Raw genomic sequence first — 18,421 nt, 5'->3', positions numbered from 1 at the left:
TTTCAGTGACTGATGTACAGGGACACCCAGGTCTCGTTGCACCTCCCCTTCTCCTAATATTGGCTCATGGCCGCTCCGTGTACCGAGATACCAGTGTCAGGGGTTATGGGGAGAAGGCAGGAGAATTGGGTTAGGAGGAAGAGATAGATCAGCCATGCTCGAATGGCAGAGTGGACTTGATGGGCCGAATGGTCTAATTCTGCTGCTATCACTTTCGACCTTATACAGGGAGAAACCTTGTCTCCGCACTGGAGTCACACAAGTCTTACACTCAACGTTATTCTCTTCATCCGTACACTGTGGACGGATTGATTGTGATCACGTGTTGTCTTTCTGCCGACTGGTTAGCAACAACAACAAATCTTTTCCCTGAACCTCGGTACACGTGACACTAAACTAAACTCAACCCTCCCGCCGCCAGGTGACGCTGCAGACAGAGGGACAAACACGGTGCGTCACGGACTCCCGTTGCCAGGTGGCGCTGCACTCGGAGGACCAGAGACGCTGCACTTGGAGGACCAGAGCAAAAGGGCTGTGCGCCGCTGTGAAGTATTTCCGGTCTGTCCGCTGTCGTGACGTCATTTCCGGGTTGCAGTCGGGTCCGCATCTGTGTCTGTCCGTCTCCGGGGCAACGGGCGGGTGATCCGTGAGTACACGGGCGCGATCAGCGGCTCCGGTGGAGCAGGGATGGCGGGTCCACTCCTCCTGCCGGACAGTGACTGGGCCTGGCCGGGTCCCGCCGCTGCGGCCGCAACACCACCGTCTAGGGACCGGGGGCGTGAGGGAGTAATGTCGGGGTGAGGGGAGGAGTAGTGTCGGGGTGAGGGGGGGACGGGGGAGTAATGTCGGGGTGAGGGGAGGGGGGTGTGGGGGGGTAGTGGGTACGGGGGGTAGGGGGGGTGGATGGGGGAGTAATGTCGGGGTGAGGGGAGGGGGATGGGGGAGTAGTGTCGGGGTGAGGGGAGGGGGATGGGGGAGTAATGTCGGGGTGAGGGGAGGAGTAGTGTCGGGGTGAGGAGGGGGATGGGGGAGTAGTGTCGGGGTGAGGGGAGGGGGATGGGGGAGTAATGTCGGAGTGAGGTGGTGAGTAGTGTCGGGGTGAGGGGGGGGGGGGGGGGAGTAATGTCGCAGTGAGTGGGGGAGTAGTGTCGTGGTGAGGGGAGGGGGAGTAATGTCGGGGTGAGGGGAGGTGTGGTGGGGGAATAGCCGTAGCTGGAACAGGCAGTTCAGGCAGATATCACATGCGGTGCTGTGCCCAGACAATACATCTCTTAATATATATGTTAATATATTGTTAATACATTGTTTCAATGGTTAGTATAAACCAAGCTTCTAAGATTTTCCCAGACTTTATTTTGCTGGGAAGATTCTCTTTCAAATGTGTCTGCTTTCTGTTTTTCAGCAAATTCCGTTTTTAATTTACGAACTAAACTTGAGCAAATTAAATTCTTTCAAGGGGAGTATTGTCATGGCTGAGGGGAGCAGTGTCGGGGTGAGGGCGGGGATGGGGGAGTAGTGTCATGGCTGAGGGGGGCAGTGTCGGGGTGAGGGTGGGGATGGGGGGAATAGTGTCAGGGTGAGGAGGGGGTGGTGGCGGGGGAATGGTGTCGGGTAGCGGCGGGGGGAGTAGTTAGGGGGGTGAGGGGGGAGTGGTGTCGGAGTGAGGGGGGCTGGTGGGGAAGTAGTGTCGGGTGAGGAGAGCGGGGTTGGGGGAGTAGTGTGGTGAGGGGTGGTGGGGCAGTAGTGTTAGGGTGAGGGGGGTGGTGGGGGACTCGTATCGGGGTGAGGGGAGGGGGGGTGCGGGAGTAGTCAGGGGGTTGGGTGTGTAGTGTTGGAGTGAGGGGGTGGGGGAGGGGTCGGGGTGTGGGGGATAGTGTCGGGGTGAGGGGAGGTGGTGCGCAAATAGTGTCAGGGTGAGGGGGTGGTGGGGGAGGAGTAGTGTCGGGGTGAGGGGGGGTGTGGCGAAGAAGTGTCAGGGTGAGGGGGTGGTGGGGGAGTAGTGTAGGGGTGAGGGGGGGTGGGGGGAGTAGTGTCGGGGTGAGGGGGGTGTGGTGAAGTAGTGTCGGGGTGAGGGGGAGTTGTGTCGGGATGAGGGGGTGGTGGAGGGAGTAGTGTCAGGGCCTGGGGGGATGGGAGGAGTAGTGTCGGGGTGGGTAGTAATGTCGGGGTGGGGGTGGGGGTGGGGAGTAGGGTCGGGGTGAAGAGGGAATGTCGGGGCTGAGGGGGGTGATGGGGGAGTAGTGTCGGGGTTAGGGTGGGGGTGGGCAGTACTGTCGGGGTGAGGGGGGCGAGTGTGGTGGAGCTGAGGGGGGTTGGGGGTGGGGAGTGTTGTCGGGGTGAGGGGGGAGAGTGGCGGGGCTGACGGGAGGTGGAGAGGAGTGTCAAGGTGAGGGGGGCGAGTGGCGGGGTGCGTCAGGATGAGTGGTTGCGCACACAGTGCGAGATTGTTCTATCTGGTTTTACTGTCAAATAGTAAACAACGACCGAGGGATATACACATATATCTCTCTCTCCCTCTATCTCTTTCTCTCTATCTGCGGGATGTACGCAGCAATCTCTCTATCTCTCCTCTCGATTAACACCATTATCCCCTCAAATCTGATCACCAAATTCAGCGACCTGGGCATCGACCCCTCCCTCTGCTACTGGATACTGGACTTTCTAACTAACAGACCCCAGTCTGTTCGGTCAGACAACCACACCTCTTCAACCCTCACCCTGTGTGCTGAGCCCCCTCCTCTCCTCTCCTCCCTCTTCATCTACGACTGCACACCTGTACATGGTACTAACACCATCATCAAGTATGCAGGTGATACAACGGTGATTGGCCTCATCAGCGACAAAGATGAGTCGGCCTATAGGGAGAAGGTCCAGCTTCTAGCAGCATGGTGCGCTGACAACAACCTGGCCCTTAACTCCAAGTAGACCAAGGAGCTCATTGTGGACTACAGAAGGTCTAGGGGTGGCACGCACATCCTCATCCACATTAACGGGATGGAGGTGCAACGTGTTTCCAGCTTCAGGTTTCTGGGGGTCAAAATCACTTGGACCCACAATTCCTCCACACTGGTCAAGAAGGCTCACCACTGTTTCTTCTTCCTGAGGAGACTAAAGAAGGTCCACCTGTCTCCTCGGATTCTGGTGAACTTCTACCGCTGCACCATCGAGAGCATCCTTACCAACTGTATCACAGTATGGTATGGCAACTGCTCTGTCTCCGACCGGAAAGCACTGCAGAGGGTGGTGAAAACTGCCCAATGCATCACAGGTTCCTCACTCCCCTCCATTGAGTCTGTCCAAAGCAAGCTATGTCTGCGAAGGGCGCGCAGCATCGTCAAGGACTGCTCTCACCCCAACCACAGACTCTTTACCCTCCTCTCATCCAGGAGGCGCTACACGTCTCTCCGTTGCCGGACCAGCAGGTTCAGGAACAGCTCCTTCCCTGCGGCTGTTACACAACTTAACTCTGCATCTTGGTAATTGCCAGTCACCCACCCCCCCCCCCCCCCACCCCCCGACACTCCTTCCCCCAGAAAAATTGCACTACTGCTAATGTGTATACATCCGCCCGGAGCGGAGACTGTGGGACCAGGAGCTGGGGCGGTGGCCCGGAGCTGGGGCGGTGGCCTGGTGCTGGGGCGGCGGCCCGGAGCGGAGACTGCGGGACCTGGAGCTGGGGCGGCGGCCTGGAGCTGGGGCGGCCTGGAGCTGGGGCGGCGGCCCGGAGCCGAGACTGCGGGACCTGGAGCTGGGGCGGCGGCCTAGAGCGGAGACTGCGGGACCTGGAGCGGGGGCGGCGGCCTGGAGTGGGGGCGGCGGCCCGGAGCTGGGGCGGCGGCCCGGAGCTGATGCTGTGGCGGGCTGTTTCGGAGCGGAGACGACGTTCCGGCTTTCGGCGGCGGCGATGACATCATCACGGATGTCCGCTGGACTGGAGGGCGGAATCTTCGGCCTGGATCGATCGCCTCAGCGCAGATAGAGAACAAGGAGGGAAGAGACGGAGACTAAGACTTTGCCTCCATCACAGTGAGGATGGGCTTGGTGGACTCACTGTGGTGGATGTTTAATTTGTGTTTATTGTATGTTTTGTTATTATTGATTCTGTGTATGACTGCAGGCAACATAATTTCGTTCAGACCGTAAGGTCTGAATGACAATAAAGAATCTATCTATTTATCTATCTATCTATCTATCTATCTATCTATATATATATATATATTGCTGGTCCATTATTCTATGTTCGCTCTTCTGGGTGAGATGCGAACTGCATTTCGTTGTCTCTGTACTGTACACTGCACAATGACAATAAAGATTGAATCTGAATCTGAGAAGAAGCACCAACCCCGCTCCAACTCCCGAGGATCCCATTTCCCGATGAGCCAGGGACGGCCAGCCGCACTCGCCGCCCCACCCAGGCACCGGTGAAAGCCGAGTACCAGCCATCAACGGGAGGACACAAAACGCTGCAGCAACTCAGCGGGACAGGCAGCATCCCCGGAGAAAGCGAATGGGTGACGTTTCAGGTCGAGACCCTTCTCCAGAGATGTTGCCTGATGCGCCGAGTCACCGCAGCATCCCGTGTGCATCCCCACCGATGACCGGCACTCGGCTCCTGCTGGCACCGAGGTAGCCAACCGACAGCCACTGGACAAGGCGAAAGGCGCTGCCGAGGAATCCCAATGGGGTCCCAGGCTCGCCCAGGAATAGGCGCCCGGGGTGCTGGAGCAGAGCCAAGCCTGAGCCAGCGACCCCTTCCCCCACGCTGGCTGCAAGTCCAGGGCCACCACCGCTCAGGGCCGGCGCCCCATCAGTCCGGGGCTGTCGACCAACCCTGCGGGACAGGCAGAGCCGAGCTGGAGCCAGTGCCCCCCACACAGGGCCGCCACCGCCCCGCCAGCTCAGGGCCAAACCGGACACCTCCGGACACTCCCGGACAGGGACGGGACACCCGGGAGGGGACGGGGAGAATCCAGCAGCAACTCGACAGCGCCCGCAGTGCCAGAGACCCGGGACCAACCGGGGGCGAAACGTAGACCAGCACCCACACAGCAACACAGCCGCCGATAATGTTTATAGCGAGTGACCTATGAGATGGGCATGTGCAGTCAGAATACTGAACTCGCTTATTCACTGGATATTTTCAAGACTAGATTTTCAAGTTAGATTTAGCTCAAAGGCTAACGGAATCAAGGGATATTGGGAAAACGCAGGAGCGGGATAATATATAGAAACATAGAAACATAGAAATTAGGTGCAGGAGTAGGAAATTCGGCCCTTCGAGCCTGCACCGCCATTCAATATGATCATGGCCGATCATCCAACTCAGTATCCCATACCTGCCTTCTCTCCATACCCTCTGATCCCCTTAGCCACAAGGGCCACATCTAACTCCCTCTTAAATATAGCCAATGAACTGGCCTCGACTACCCTCTGCGGCAGAGAGTTCCAGAGACTCACCACTCTCTGTGTGAAAAATGAAAATATACTTAGAGATAATATATATAAGCATTTGGATAAACAGGGTCTGATTAGGAACAGTCAACATGGATTTGTGCCTGGAAGGTCATGTTTGACTAATCTTCTTGAATTTTTTGAAGAGGTTACTAGGGAAATTGACGAGGGTAAAGCAGTGGATGTTGTCTATATGGACTTTAGTAAGGCCTTTGACAATGTCCCTCATGGAAGGTTGGTTAAGAAGGTTAAACTGTTGGGTATAAATGCCGGAATAGCAAGATGGATTCAACAGTGGCTGAATGGGAGAAGCCAGAGGGTAATGGTGGATGGCTGTTTGTCGGGTTGGAGGCAGGTGACTAGTGGGGTGCCTCAGGGATCTGTGTTGGGTCCTTTGTTGTTTGTCATGTACATCAATGATCTGGATGAAGGGGTGGTAAATTGGATTAGTAAGTATGCAGATGATACCAAGATAGGGGGTGTAGTGGATAATGAAGAGGATTTCCGAAGTCTACAGAGTGTTTTAGGCCATTTGGAAAAATGGGCTGAAAGATGGCAGATGGAGTTTAATGCTGATAAATGTGAGGTGCTACACCTTGGCAGAACAAATCAAAATAGGACGTACATGAGAGAGTACAGAGGAGATTTACTAGATTGTTGTCTGGGTTTCAACAACTAAGTTACAGAGATAGGTTGAATAAGTTAGGTCTTTATTCTCTGGAGCGCAGAAGGTTAAGGGGGACTTGATGGAGGTCTTTAAAATGATGAGAGGGATAGACAGAGTTGATGTGGACAAGCTTTTCCCTTTGAGAATAGGGAAGATTCAAACAATAGGACATGACTTCAGAATTAAGGGACATAAGTTTAGGGGTAACATGAGGGGGAACTTCTTTACTCAGAAAGTGGTAGCAGTGTGGAATGGGCTTCCAATGGAAGTGGTGTCGGCAGGTTCATTGGTATCATTTAAAAATAACTTGGATAGGCATATGGATGAGAAGGGAATGGAGGGTTATGGTATGAGTGCAGGCAGGTGGGACTAAGTGAAAAATGTTGTTCGGCAAGGACTTGTAGGGCCGAGATGGCCTGTTTCCGTGCTGTAATTGTTATATGGTTATATGGGATACCTAGATTCTGGATGATCAGCCATGATCATATTGAATGGCGGTGCTGGCTGGAAGGGCTGAATGGCCGACTCCTGCACCTATTGCCTTCCTTCCACCGTCCTCATCCCCCTTCGCCACATCCCCCTTTGCCTCCTCACCGCCTCTCCCCTCCTCCGCCCCTCGTATCTCCCCATTTCAACTCCTCTCCCCCCCCCCCCCCCCGGTTCCCTCCCCATCCCCCGCTCCCCCCCCCCCTTCAAGCACCAGTAATGTTCACATGTTAGTAATGTCCTGTTTGCCAGTCTGTTGACCCTCTGTGTTCCCCTCCAGCAGGGTTTAGGAGCTGTTGCTGTGGACGGAGAGACGGGAACGTTAGCGGCCATTGAGGGTGGCCAGGGTGCTGGTGAGCCACCTCCCCCCCCCCCCCCCCCCCCCCCCCCCCCCCCCCCTCCCCATCTGCTCGGTGTCCGGGCTGAGCTTCAATGGAGGACAACATGACGAGGCAGGAGAAGCGGTATGAGTGCGACGTGTGTGGCAAGGCCTGGCAGTCCCCGAGCCATCTAGAGATCCACCGGCGGGTGCACACGGGGGAACGCCCCTTTGACTGCTCCGACTGCGGCAAGCGCTTTACCAAGTTTTCGGGGCTGCAGGTGCACGGGCGGGTGCACACGGGAGAACGCCCCTTTGAATGCTCCGACTGTGGAAAGAGCTTCAAGTCGGCGCAGGGATTGAAGATACACTGGCGGGTGCACACGGGCGAGAAGCCCTATGGTTGCTCCACCTGCGGCGAGAGCTTTGCCCGGTTGTCGGGGCTGCAGGGGCACCAGCACGTGCACACGGGCGAGAAGCCCTATGGTTGCTCCACCTGCAGCAAGACCTTTACCAGGTTATCGGTGCTGCAGGTGCACCAGCGGGTGCACACGGGAGAACGCCCCTTTGAATGCTGCGACTGCGGCAAAAGCTTCAAGACGGCTCAGGAACTGAAGATACACCGGCGGGTGCACACCGGTGAGAAGCCCTATGGTTGCTCCACCTGCGGGAAGAGCTTTGCCCATTTGTTGGGTCTGCAGGAGCACCGGTGGATACACATGGGCGATAAGCCCTATGGCTGCTCCACCTGTGGCAAGAGCTTTGCCCGGTTGTCGGGGCTGCGGGAGCACCGGCGGGTGCACAGCAGCGAGCGGCCCTTCTCCTGCTCCGACTGCGGCAAAGGCTTTAAGTCGTGCACGCACCTGAAGTTGCACAGGCGCCTGCACACCGGGGAGCGGCCCTACACCTGCAGTGACTGCGGCAAGGGCTTCACCTGCTCCAGCAACCTGGTGTCCCACCAGCACACCCACACCGGGGAGCGCCCCTTCATCTGCAGCGACTGCGGAAAGGGCTTCACCTGCTCTACCAACCTGCTGTCCCACCAGTTGGTGCACGACAGCGACCGTCCCTTCCCCAGCCCGGTGGGTGGAGTGCGATTTTCCATGGCCTCCCATGCCTTGTCTCACCAGCGCGTGCACACCAGTGGCCAGCCCTATGACTGCCCGTACTGCGGTGAGTCGTTTGACATCTCGCGAGGGTTGCGGCAGCATCGGCGGGCTCACGCCGGCGAGCAGCTGCTCCCACTGCGGCAAGAGTTTCAAAAGAGCACGGGGGCTGCGGGAGAACCAGCGGATACACACCAGAGAGAGACCCTTTGAGTGCACTGAATGTGGCGAGGGTTTCACCCGCATGTCCAGCCTGTGGCAGCACCAGTGTGCCCACAGCGGTGAGCGTCCCTTCTCCTGCCCGTCCTGTGGTAACGGTTTCACCCGCCTTGACAACATGCTGGAGCTCCGGAGAGTCCACACCGGTCAGCGCCCCTTCAACTGCCCGCTCTGTGGCAAGGCCTTTACCCGCTCCTCCAGCCTGCTGGCACACCGCGACGTGAATAGGCACTGTTTAGGTAGACACAAAATTCTGGAAGGAATGGGTGATGGTTTCAGGTCGAGACCCTCTTCAGTCTTGACCCTAAACATCACCAATTCCTTCTCTCACGAGATGCTGCCTGTCCCGCTGAGTTACTGCAGCATTCTGTGTCCTTTTTTGAAAACCAGCATCTGCAGTTGCTTGTTTTTAGACCATTCTGGTTAACCATCTCTGCACCTTCCCCAAAGCCTCCACATCAGTCCTGTAATGGAGTGACCATAACTGTACGCAATACTCCAAATGGTCCCTGACCAATGTCTCTTAAATTCCTCTCTCTTTATCTCACGTGCTTTTATCTTTTTATTTTCTCTCGCCTGTCACTACACTCACCTGCCAATCACCCCCTCATCTGTTAACATCGTGTCAGTCTGAAGAAGGGTCCCGACCCTATCCATGTTCTCCACAGATGTTGCCTGACCCGCTGAGTTACTCCAGCACTGTGTGAAACGTCACCCATCCATGTTCTCCACAGATGTTGCGTAACCGCTAAGTTACTGCAGCACTTCGTGTTCGAGTCATACATTGCGGATACAGGCCCTTCCGCCCAACTAGCCCACAACTACCAACATGTCCCAGCTACAGTAATTCCACCTGCCTGCGTTTGCTCCATTTTCCTCCAGACTTTTACTATCCATGCACCTGTCTAACTGTGTCTTAAACGTTGAGGCAGTCCCAGCCTCGACTACCTCCTCTGGCAGCTCGTTCCATACACCCACCACCCTTTGTGTAAAAAGTTACATGTCAGATTCCTATTAAATCTTTTCCCCTTCACCTTGAACCCATGTCCTCTGGTCCTCGATTCCCCCACTGTGGGCGACAGATTCTGTGCATTTAACTAAATTGTGTTCTATGCAAGACTCCAGTATCTGCAGTTTCTTGTGTCTCCTTCACGTACAGTGGCTTGCAAAAGTTTTCATAGCCCTTGAACGTTACCACATTTTGTCACGTTACAGCCACAAACGTAAATGTATTTTATCGGGATGTTATGTGATAGCCAACACAAAGTGGCGCATAATTGTGAAGTGGAAGGAAAATGATACATGGTTTTCAAATTTTTTACAAATAAAATAACTGAAAAGTGTGGCGTGCAAAAGTATTCAGCCCCCCTTTGTAGAACCACCTTTCGCTGCAATTACAGCTGCAAGTCTTTTGGGGTGTCTCTACCAACTTTGCACATCTAGAGTCTGAAATATTTGCCCATTCTTCTTTGCAAAATAGCTCAAACTCAGTCAGATTGGATGGAGAGCGTCTCCAATATTACTGATCTAGCAGCCCATATCAAGAAGGAGATAGCTGAGATCCAAGGTGATGGGGAAAGTCTGGTTGGTGATCATGACCAGGGGATGTGGAGTTGGTTTAATGGATGGGGCTCCTTTTGGGGGTCTTGTGTGGCATTATGGGATTATTATTGTGATAATTATAATCGTTGCTGTATTGCTTTACTGCCTGGCACCATGTATTCACCAATGGCTGTCGTCTTGCTGCATTATTTGATAGATTGATTTATACAATCAAAAGGGGGGAATGTGAGAGTTAGTGCAGTTACTCCATCTTATTTAGCTTATGTAGTTATATTTGCTATTAACTTCCATTTTGTGTACAGCATGCTGGTAACGGGTTAAAATGTTGGTCAATTCAGAATGCTGCAAAAGCCTGTGAATACTGAGCACAAAGCTTGCAGTTAAATGACCTTCACTTTCTCAATGAGAATAGAGATAAGGGATGTTCCCGGGCGTCTAGAACTCCTACACTGTTACCAGCAAGCTGTAAGAAGAACAATAGACCTGTTCTTACCTTTGCAGCTGTACTATTTCCCAAACTAATAGATATACTTTGTTTCTTTCCCAATGTAAGTGAGGGGACCCATTGTGTTTAACTGAAGCCTCTTTGTTATTAACCATGTGCTTATGGCTGTTGTATTAGTATAAAGATGTGTGTAATCCTCTGTATCGCCAGTCAGAACAGCGCCAGCCTTTGGCGTGGACGCTTTGTGCACATCTCTGGTTGTATTTTCTATTTCACCTTGGTGACCCAGTAAAGGCTATTTGCAAAGATGTTTGACTCTTTGATTTATTCTACTCATCAAGCTTTACGAACTTTAACATTTGGCGTAGTCGGCAGGATTCCTTTGGGACAAGACAGCACGGACGTATAAGTGGCAATAGTGCAACTGAGGTTTGGAGGAGGATGTTGGTGCACATTCCTGGCCCCTTGAGCCAGGTCCCCACATCCGACTCCTTGGGGCACTGGTCTCATGCCCATGGTCTGATCTCAAACTCCCAACTGGTATCCGAACGAACAAAGAATTGCGATGACTATACTTTGAATTTTTATTCGTCGGTCTTGTTGAGAGATCCAGGGTGTGCTGGATTGAGAAACGAGAGACGAGGTGTCCGTTTGCTTAGTTGAGACATCCGAGGGGTTGTCGGGTTGAGAGACAAAGGAGGATGGGCCATGGCCTTGATAAAAGTGATGGTTGTTCACCGGTGCAACACATGTGTTGTATGTATCCAGCTAGAAATAGAGCTTTTAGACAATTGTCGGCAACATTAACTAAGCATTTAGGAAATGAATCATGGCCGATTGGTGGAACATGGAATGTCTAAACTGTGAGACGAGCGGAGCAATTAATATGGGAACGTGATGCGGGTAAAAGATGGAAGAGACAAATTAAGGAATGGAAGGAGGTGGCGGTCAAACGTCACGAGGAGGCGCGCGATAGTAATTGGATGAACAATGCATGTAGTAGAGGGATTACAGTATGTGGACCCATAAAGGGTTGGAAGGTATTACAAGCTGAATGTGTGGCCTATGATAAGAAAATAAATATGAAAAAAGGCGTGTCTTCAACTCAAAACAATGTAAAAACTGTATTAGAAGCGCAAATATGTTGGGAATAAAGGAGGGTTATATCCAGTACTGGATGAGGAGGACCTGCTGTCTGCTGTGACCGAATTATTTGCTTCCTCGGACCATGAGTCAGAGGATAGCTTGGGACTTAGACCACGCCCTGATATCCCGCAGTCAGCTCAAGCGCCGCCCCCATACTCGACTGCCACTAGCCCTGCTGCAATTGCTATGACAACCCCTACAACAAGGTCAGCTACAGCTCCTGTCCCGATTACAGCGGTAGTTCCACAACAGCATTGGCCAAATGCTTTGACTACACCACAGACCCTTAGCGATAGGGTAAAACAGCGTACAGATAGACGACTGGTAGCACTCTGCGGCATAGAACATCTCATTTTCTCATACGAATGATACCTAATCAGAACGGACAGCCAGTCGCTATGGCAGTTCCTTGGAAACCAGACATGGCTTTAATGGCACTACAAGCCCCCGATAAACAGGCCCTAGGGACCCAATTTGCAGACTATTTTGAGACAATGATGCGTGCTTATATTGCAAGTCCTCAAGCCTATTTTACAGCCCGTTCTGCCCTTAACGGCACTGAATTTGGGAAATGGACCACCAAATGTCTCTAAATCAACCAACTCTAAATCAACCAACTCAGCCAGTCATGAACACCTGGGCTGAACTAATGGTCGCTGAAGCAAATGGTCCCGCACAAATTGCCTTAATGATAAGAGCACTACGACAAATTCTATAGCTCCCTCTAGACATAGCCCTGGTAATGGAATGTAAACCACTGCCGAAAGAAACTGGCATTAAACTGGGGAGGAGGCATCTTGGAGGAACGGCTGCTAACCAGCAGCCTTCCGTTAAACTCGCTTTAAAAAAAAAGTTTTTAGTAGTCCTGTCTCGTCCGTTTGGAGAAATTGACTTTTTAATGTGGGGGGTAGGGGGGCAATTTTATTTCTAGGTCCCTACCTGGTCGGTGAGGCAGCTTTTTCTCCGGGCTGCCCGTCGACCCATCCTCGCCCCCTACCAGCGGGCTTGGAGCGCCGTTTCCTGGCGGGGACCGCCCAGCACCTCGGCCTCGGTGGCGGCACAGCGCTGGAGCGCTATCGCGGAGTGGAGCGGGCGATGCCTTGCCTGGGTCGCCGCGCTGGAGCTCCGGTGAGCTGGATCACCGAGAGCAACACCTCCGGGCTGCGGGACTGCGGAGCGGCGCCGATTTCAACATCGGGAGCATGGGAGCTCCAAACCGGCGCGACCTTGTCGGCTTCGGAATCCGCGGTCTACAGCTTGGAAGCGGCTGTTCCAGGTGACCCAGCCGCCGAGAGGACTCTCCCGACGCCGGGGCAAGACCACCGGGTGAGAACGGCCAGGAACATCGGGCCTCCGTAGAGGCAACTGCGGTGGAAGGCCTGACTTTGGGTGAACCTGGTGTTGGGGACTTGACATTATGCCTTCCCCCACAGTGGCAACCATTGTGGGGAATGATTTTCTGTCATAGAAACATAGAAACATATAAATCAGGTGCAGGAGTAGGCCATTCGGCCCTTCGAGCCTGCACCGCCATTCAATATGATCATGGCTGATCATCCAACTCAGTATCCCGTACCTGCCTTCTCTCCATACCCTCTGATCACCTTGGCCACAAGGGCCACATCTAACTCCCTCTTAAATATAGCCAAAGAACTGGCCTCAACTACCCTCTGCGGCAGAGAGTTCCAGAGATTCACCACTCTCTGTCTCTACGTAATCCTGTTAGTCTTTGTCCAAAATGGCTGCCGTGAAGGGAGAGTGGACACTGGCGCGCTTTGGCTGCCGCTGCTCTCTCTTCACATTGTGTTTTTGATTTTTTGTTTTCGGACTGAATTATGTTTTTAATTTGTGTTTCTGTGATGCCTTTATTATTTATTTTATTCTGATTATATGTTTTTTATTCCTGTTAATCTTTGTAAGGTGTCCTTGAGATGTCTGAAAGGCGCCCAAAAATAAAATGTATTATTATTATTATTATTATTCAATTTTGGGAGCGTTTTATAGCCTTATACAAAAATCATGCCGGTGATGAAAATTTTAACAATGGCAGACCTTCTACACAATTTAATGCTATATTGATACAATCACTACCTCCGGTCACAGTAATGATGATAAAGGTGGATTTGGATTGGGCAAGTAAATCAGCAGACAACATGAGACGAACTGTCTGTGCACATTGGCCCAAAGCCAAACGTGAAGCCACCCTCGGAAAGCCTGTGATTGTTAAACATGAATATGTGTACAGCCTGAAACAGAAGAAGCAGAAGGAGTTAATGAACGGGCCACGCACCCTCCCCCTGGCCAACTCATGGTCTATTATCAGAAACAGGAGTTACCGAAGCGGGGATATTATCAACAAAACTATAATGGTCCACCTCCTAATAGACCGGATCGTCGTTCTAACGTCGAACGCCGGCCTCCCCGTATAGATCGGTCTAAGATTCAATGCTTTAGATGTGGGGGATTTGGACACATGAAACGAGAATGCTCACGATAGAACTCAGCGACCAGAATCCCAGGAGTCATTTTACACCGCCAGGAATCCCTTCCGCAACCAAGATTGGTTGTCCCCAGGCAATTCTCGAAATATGTTCCCGACAATTGCTAGGGGGGCGGACGAACCTGTGATAAATATTCTAGTCGAAGGGATAGAAATACCATTTTTGATTGATACTGGTGCCACCATGTCCACCCTCGATAGGCGTGTAGTTGAGGAATGTCAGTTTCCCGTATCAGACTCAACTACTCACCTGTCCGGTCTAGATGGGAAAACGCGCAGCTATCCACTAACCTCACCCCTTCTGGTCCAGGCAATTGATCGACGCTGTACAATCTCCTTTTCAGTCACCGCTGGTATTAATTGCTGCCTTGCGGGATGTGATTTACTACAGGGTCTGTCCGTCACTATTTCCTGTACTAGTGAGGTCATAGCAATACAAGAGGGTCCGATATGGCCCATGGCCCATGTTACAATGACAATAAAGAAACTATTCTATATTCTGATATGACCAATCATGGCTTTACGAACAGGTGTATTACCCCAGTGGTGGGCAATTGACCTAAGCCAACGCACCATATTTCAGTCAATACATAACCCTAATCTCACCTGATGCTATGACCCTACTGGAGAAAATGTCGAAAACGAAGAATACTATTGTAGGTGAACTAACCACAATCAACATCATCGGCCGAATTGAAAGCCCCTGTGTGAAGGCCTTTTTAGCCAAAATCTCACCTTCCTTATGGAAGCACAGTCCATTCAACAAACCACACGTGACTATTGCCGTTAATGAGGCGCACACCGCCAAAGAGCTGGGGAATTTAGCCCACACTTTGTATAACAAGGCGGATACAGCATTCTTAGACCAAAAACAAACGTTTGCCGAAGCGTCATTGAATTCTGGTCAGTGAAACAAGATATAGTGGGGAAAATCACCCACCTTAGAGCGACAGGTGGTCCGGAAGTCGAACAGCACTTATTGTCCACTAGCTCTCTAGAAGCAGGATTAACCAACCGTGACCCCGTAGTTATTGATGTAAAGTCAGCCTCCGAGGGGGTAAGGCAGTTAATGGGTGGGTTACTGGCACAAGGTATTTTAATCCCATGTCAATCTCCATGCAATACACCCATCTTCCCGGTCCCTAAGCCTGGACGTAAAGATTGGCGGTTGGTCCAAGATCTAAGAGCAATTAATGAGATCACTGAACCAAGTGCTGTCGTTCCTAATCCAGCACCAATACTTAGTCACATTGCTGCCGATGCTATTGTGTTTACTATTGTGGACTTACAACATGCTTTCTTCGCTATTCCAGTGCACCCAGATTCACAATACTTATTTGCATTTACCTATGAAGGTAAACAATGTACATGGACACGACTGCCACGAGGATTTATCCACTCGCCTACTATCTTTTCGCGGACATTAAAGACCCAGTTACAGGACATAAAATTAACTGGGGGCTCGGCAATTATATAATACATTGATGATTTACTACTGGCCAGTTCCTCAGCGGAATCTAATGATCAAGACACACAGATACTGCTGTTAACACTGCATTTGTTAGGTTATGTGATACCTAAACAGAAAGTTAAAGCTAATCAATCTCCAGTGTTTTTTCTAGGAGTCACCTTCAGTGCTACAGAACGGGCGCTCACTCAAACGCGTCTAATGACCTTTCTGGAATTTAAGCCACCCACATCACCTAAAGGCATTAGGGCCTTTTTGAGACTTGTGAACTTTTGCTGACAATGGCTTCCGAATGTGGCTTTATATTCTCAATACCTTTCGCCTCAAGCGTCCGCCAAGGCACCACAGAAATATGCCATGACAACGGAACATCTGCGAGCTTTTACTGAATTGAAAAATGCCTTAGCTGCAGTCCCGGCACTGGGAAGACCTCTCTACGACCGACCATTCCAGCTCTATGTGCTTTTAGCCGATGGGTTGAAGCAATTCTCACAACCAACGCGCAAGCACAGTCCACTGTTTTACTCCGCGAAATCATGCCACGATTCGGACTCCCGACTGTTATCAGCTCAGATAACGGACCACACTTCTCGGCTAAAATGAATGAGGAGATGTGTAAACAATTAAACATTCGGCAACAGTTCCATTGTGTGAACCATCCTAAGCCAGGGATTGTGGAAAGAGCTAATGGAACTTTAAAAAGCAAGCTCGCTAAATTAACTGAGGAAACAAAACTGAATTGGGTACACGTTTTGCCTATGGCCCTATTCGCTATGCGAATCACACCACATTCTACCACAAAATTAACCCCTGCTGAGATAATGTACGGAAGGCCCCTCAGGACTCCCTGAGGGGCTGAAGAAATTGCAGAAACAACCTATGATCTCCATGCCTTGGGTGAACGGTTGTTGATGAAGTTACATGAAGTTACTAACAGATTATTTTGTCAGTTTTGCATTCACAGGTACGAGGCACAGCGGATTGCTGACGAGCCACCAACAGAGGGATTGCTGAAGGCCGGCGACTACGTGCTGATATGTAATTGGGAGCGGAAGAAATTGGGCAGGCGCTGGAGAGGTCCATACCTTGTGCTTCTCACCACTCCTACAGCTGCTGAAGTTGAAGGACACCCTCGCTGGGTGCATCATTCTGGTTACAAAAGGATAGCTACATCGGGACCCGAATAAAGGCCTTTGGCCATGGTTCCGCTCTGGATATTATTCATTATCACCAGCTCTTTGATCTTATCTATTGAACCGTGGGAAAAGAATGTGTATCTTAAGGCAGCCCATGCATGCGCACGACGCGTTACACCTGCTAGTCAGCCCTGTTGGGTTTGTGCAGTAATGCCTCGGGATGGAAGGGGAGGAATGCCCATGGTCCCTAATCTCCGTAATATCACAGAAAAGTATGCTCTACTTTGTTTTTCCTCTATCACTAATAGAACTAAGTGTTGGAACAACGGACAGATCCCCAAAATATGACAACTTTCGGGGATGGTAGATCTCACCCTTTAAGTCCGACTGGAAAATCCATGTGAAAGATGGGGCCCAAATTCCACGTTTGCAGGTAATGGAGCTCACCCAGGAAGCAGTTCACGCCACCTGTCATTGTTATTACCGAGGTACTGGGGTTTTCCTGGGAAATAGCTCATGCCTTATTATGGACATTAGCGCTACCTCTGACCCTCCTCGAGCTATTAACGGCACCTATTTCATATGTGGACCATGGGCCTATCCATGGTTACCAGGGATGTGTCAGATGACGGGAATGTGGTCACACGAATTGAGGGGCCCCATTATTGGACAGGATCGCTTATGGCATCCCCGCCATGCGCCATTTTAAACAAATAACTGACCACCCCACATTAAAAACCCTGTATTTGGATCTCAGCTCACGAAGCGAAATGTTGCACAAGTTGAGGGTGTTGGCATGACTATGCTCCCATGGTATGGAACAAATCGGAATGCATTTTAAATTGATCACCTTACTGGGATATTGGAGGAATTCGCTAACAAAACAGCAGTTGCCCTGCCGGAAACACGCCCAGGTTGGGGCACTGACAGCCGAAACGGTTGCTATGAGGATAATGGTGCTACAGAATCGTATGGCCTTAGATTTCATTCTGGTCGAGAAGGGAGGCATCTGTGCTATCATTGGGCAAGACTGCTGTACATATATTCCTGATGAGTCCTCCAATATTACTGATCTGGCAGCCCATATCAAGAAGGAGATAGCTGAGATCCAAGGTGATGGGGAAAGTCTGGTTGGTGATCATGACCAGGGGATGTGGAGTTGGTTTAATGGATGGGGCTCCTTTTGGGGGTCTCGTGTGGCATTATGGGATTATTATTCTGATAATTATAATCGTTGCTGTATTGCTTTACTGCCTGGCACCATGTATTCACCAATGGCTGGCTTCTTGCTGCATTATTGGATCAATTGATTGAGACAATCAAAAGGGGGGAATGTGAAAGTCAGTGCGGTTATTTTCCATCTTATTTAGCTTATGTAGTTATATTTGCTATTAACCTCCATTTTGTGTACAGCATGCTGGTAACGGGTTAAAATGTTGGTCAATTCAGAATGCTGCAAAAGTCTGTGAATACTGAGCACAAACATAGAAACATAGAAACATAGAAATTAAGTGCAGGAGTAGGCCATTCGGCCCTTCGAGCATGCACCGCCATTCAATATGATCATGGCTGATCATCCAACTCAGTATCCCGTACCTGCCTTCTCTCCATACCCTCTGATCCCCTTAGCCACAAAGGCCATATCTAACTCCCTCTTAAATATAGCCAATGAACTGGCCTCGACTATCCTCTGCGGCAGAGAGTTCCAGAGATTCATCACTCTCTGTGTGAAAAAAGTTCTTCTCATCTCGGTTTTAAAGGATTTCCCCCTTATCCTTAAGTTGTGACCCCTTGTTATGGACTTCCCCAACATCAGGAGCAATCTTCCTGCATCTAGCCTGTCCAACCCCTCAAGAATTTTGTAAGTTTCTATAAGATCCCCTCTCAATCTCCTAAATTCCAGAGAGTATAAACC

General features: G+C 51.2%; 1 protein-coding gene across 1 annotated transcript; it reads left to right on the top strand.

The window, feature by feature from the left end:
• The first annotated feature begins 562 nt into the window (after nucleotides 1-562).
• Nucleotides 563-10,564, top strand: LOC129693519 (gastrula zinc finger protein XlCGF28.1-like). The gene is made up of 2 exons (XM_055630330.1): nucleotides 563-646; nucleotides 6,888-10,564. Exon 2 carries the CDS (start codon nucleotides 7,037-7,039, stop codon nucleotides 8,240-8,242), a length of 1,206 nt encoding a protein of 401 aa, XP_055486305.1. The 5' UTR covers nucleotides 563-646; nucleotides 6,888-7,036; the 3' UTR covers nucleotides 8,243-10,564.
• The last annotated feature ends 7,857 nt before the right edge of the window (nucleotides 10,565-18,421 follow it).

The sequence above is a fragment of the Leucoraja erinacea genome, unplaced genomic scaffold (genome assembly GCF_028641065.1).
Source record: "Leucoraja erinacea ecotype New England unplaced genomic scaffold, Leri_hhj_1 Leri_324S, whole genome shotgun sequence".
In the NCBI taxonomy this organism is placed as follows: Eukaryota; Metazoa; Chordata; class Chondrichthyes; order Rajiformes; family Rajidae; genus Leucoraja; species Leucoraja erinaceus.
This window is presented reverse-complemented; position numbering and strand designations above follow the sequence as displayed.

Excerpts from the sequence above, each read along its gene's own strand:
- LOC129693519 (XM_055630330.1), top strand. The coding sequence starts at position 7,037 with ATGGAGGACAACATGACGAGGCAGGAGAAGCGGTATGAGTGCGACGTG.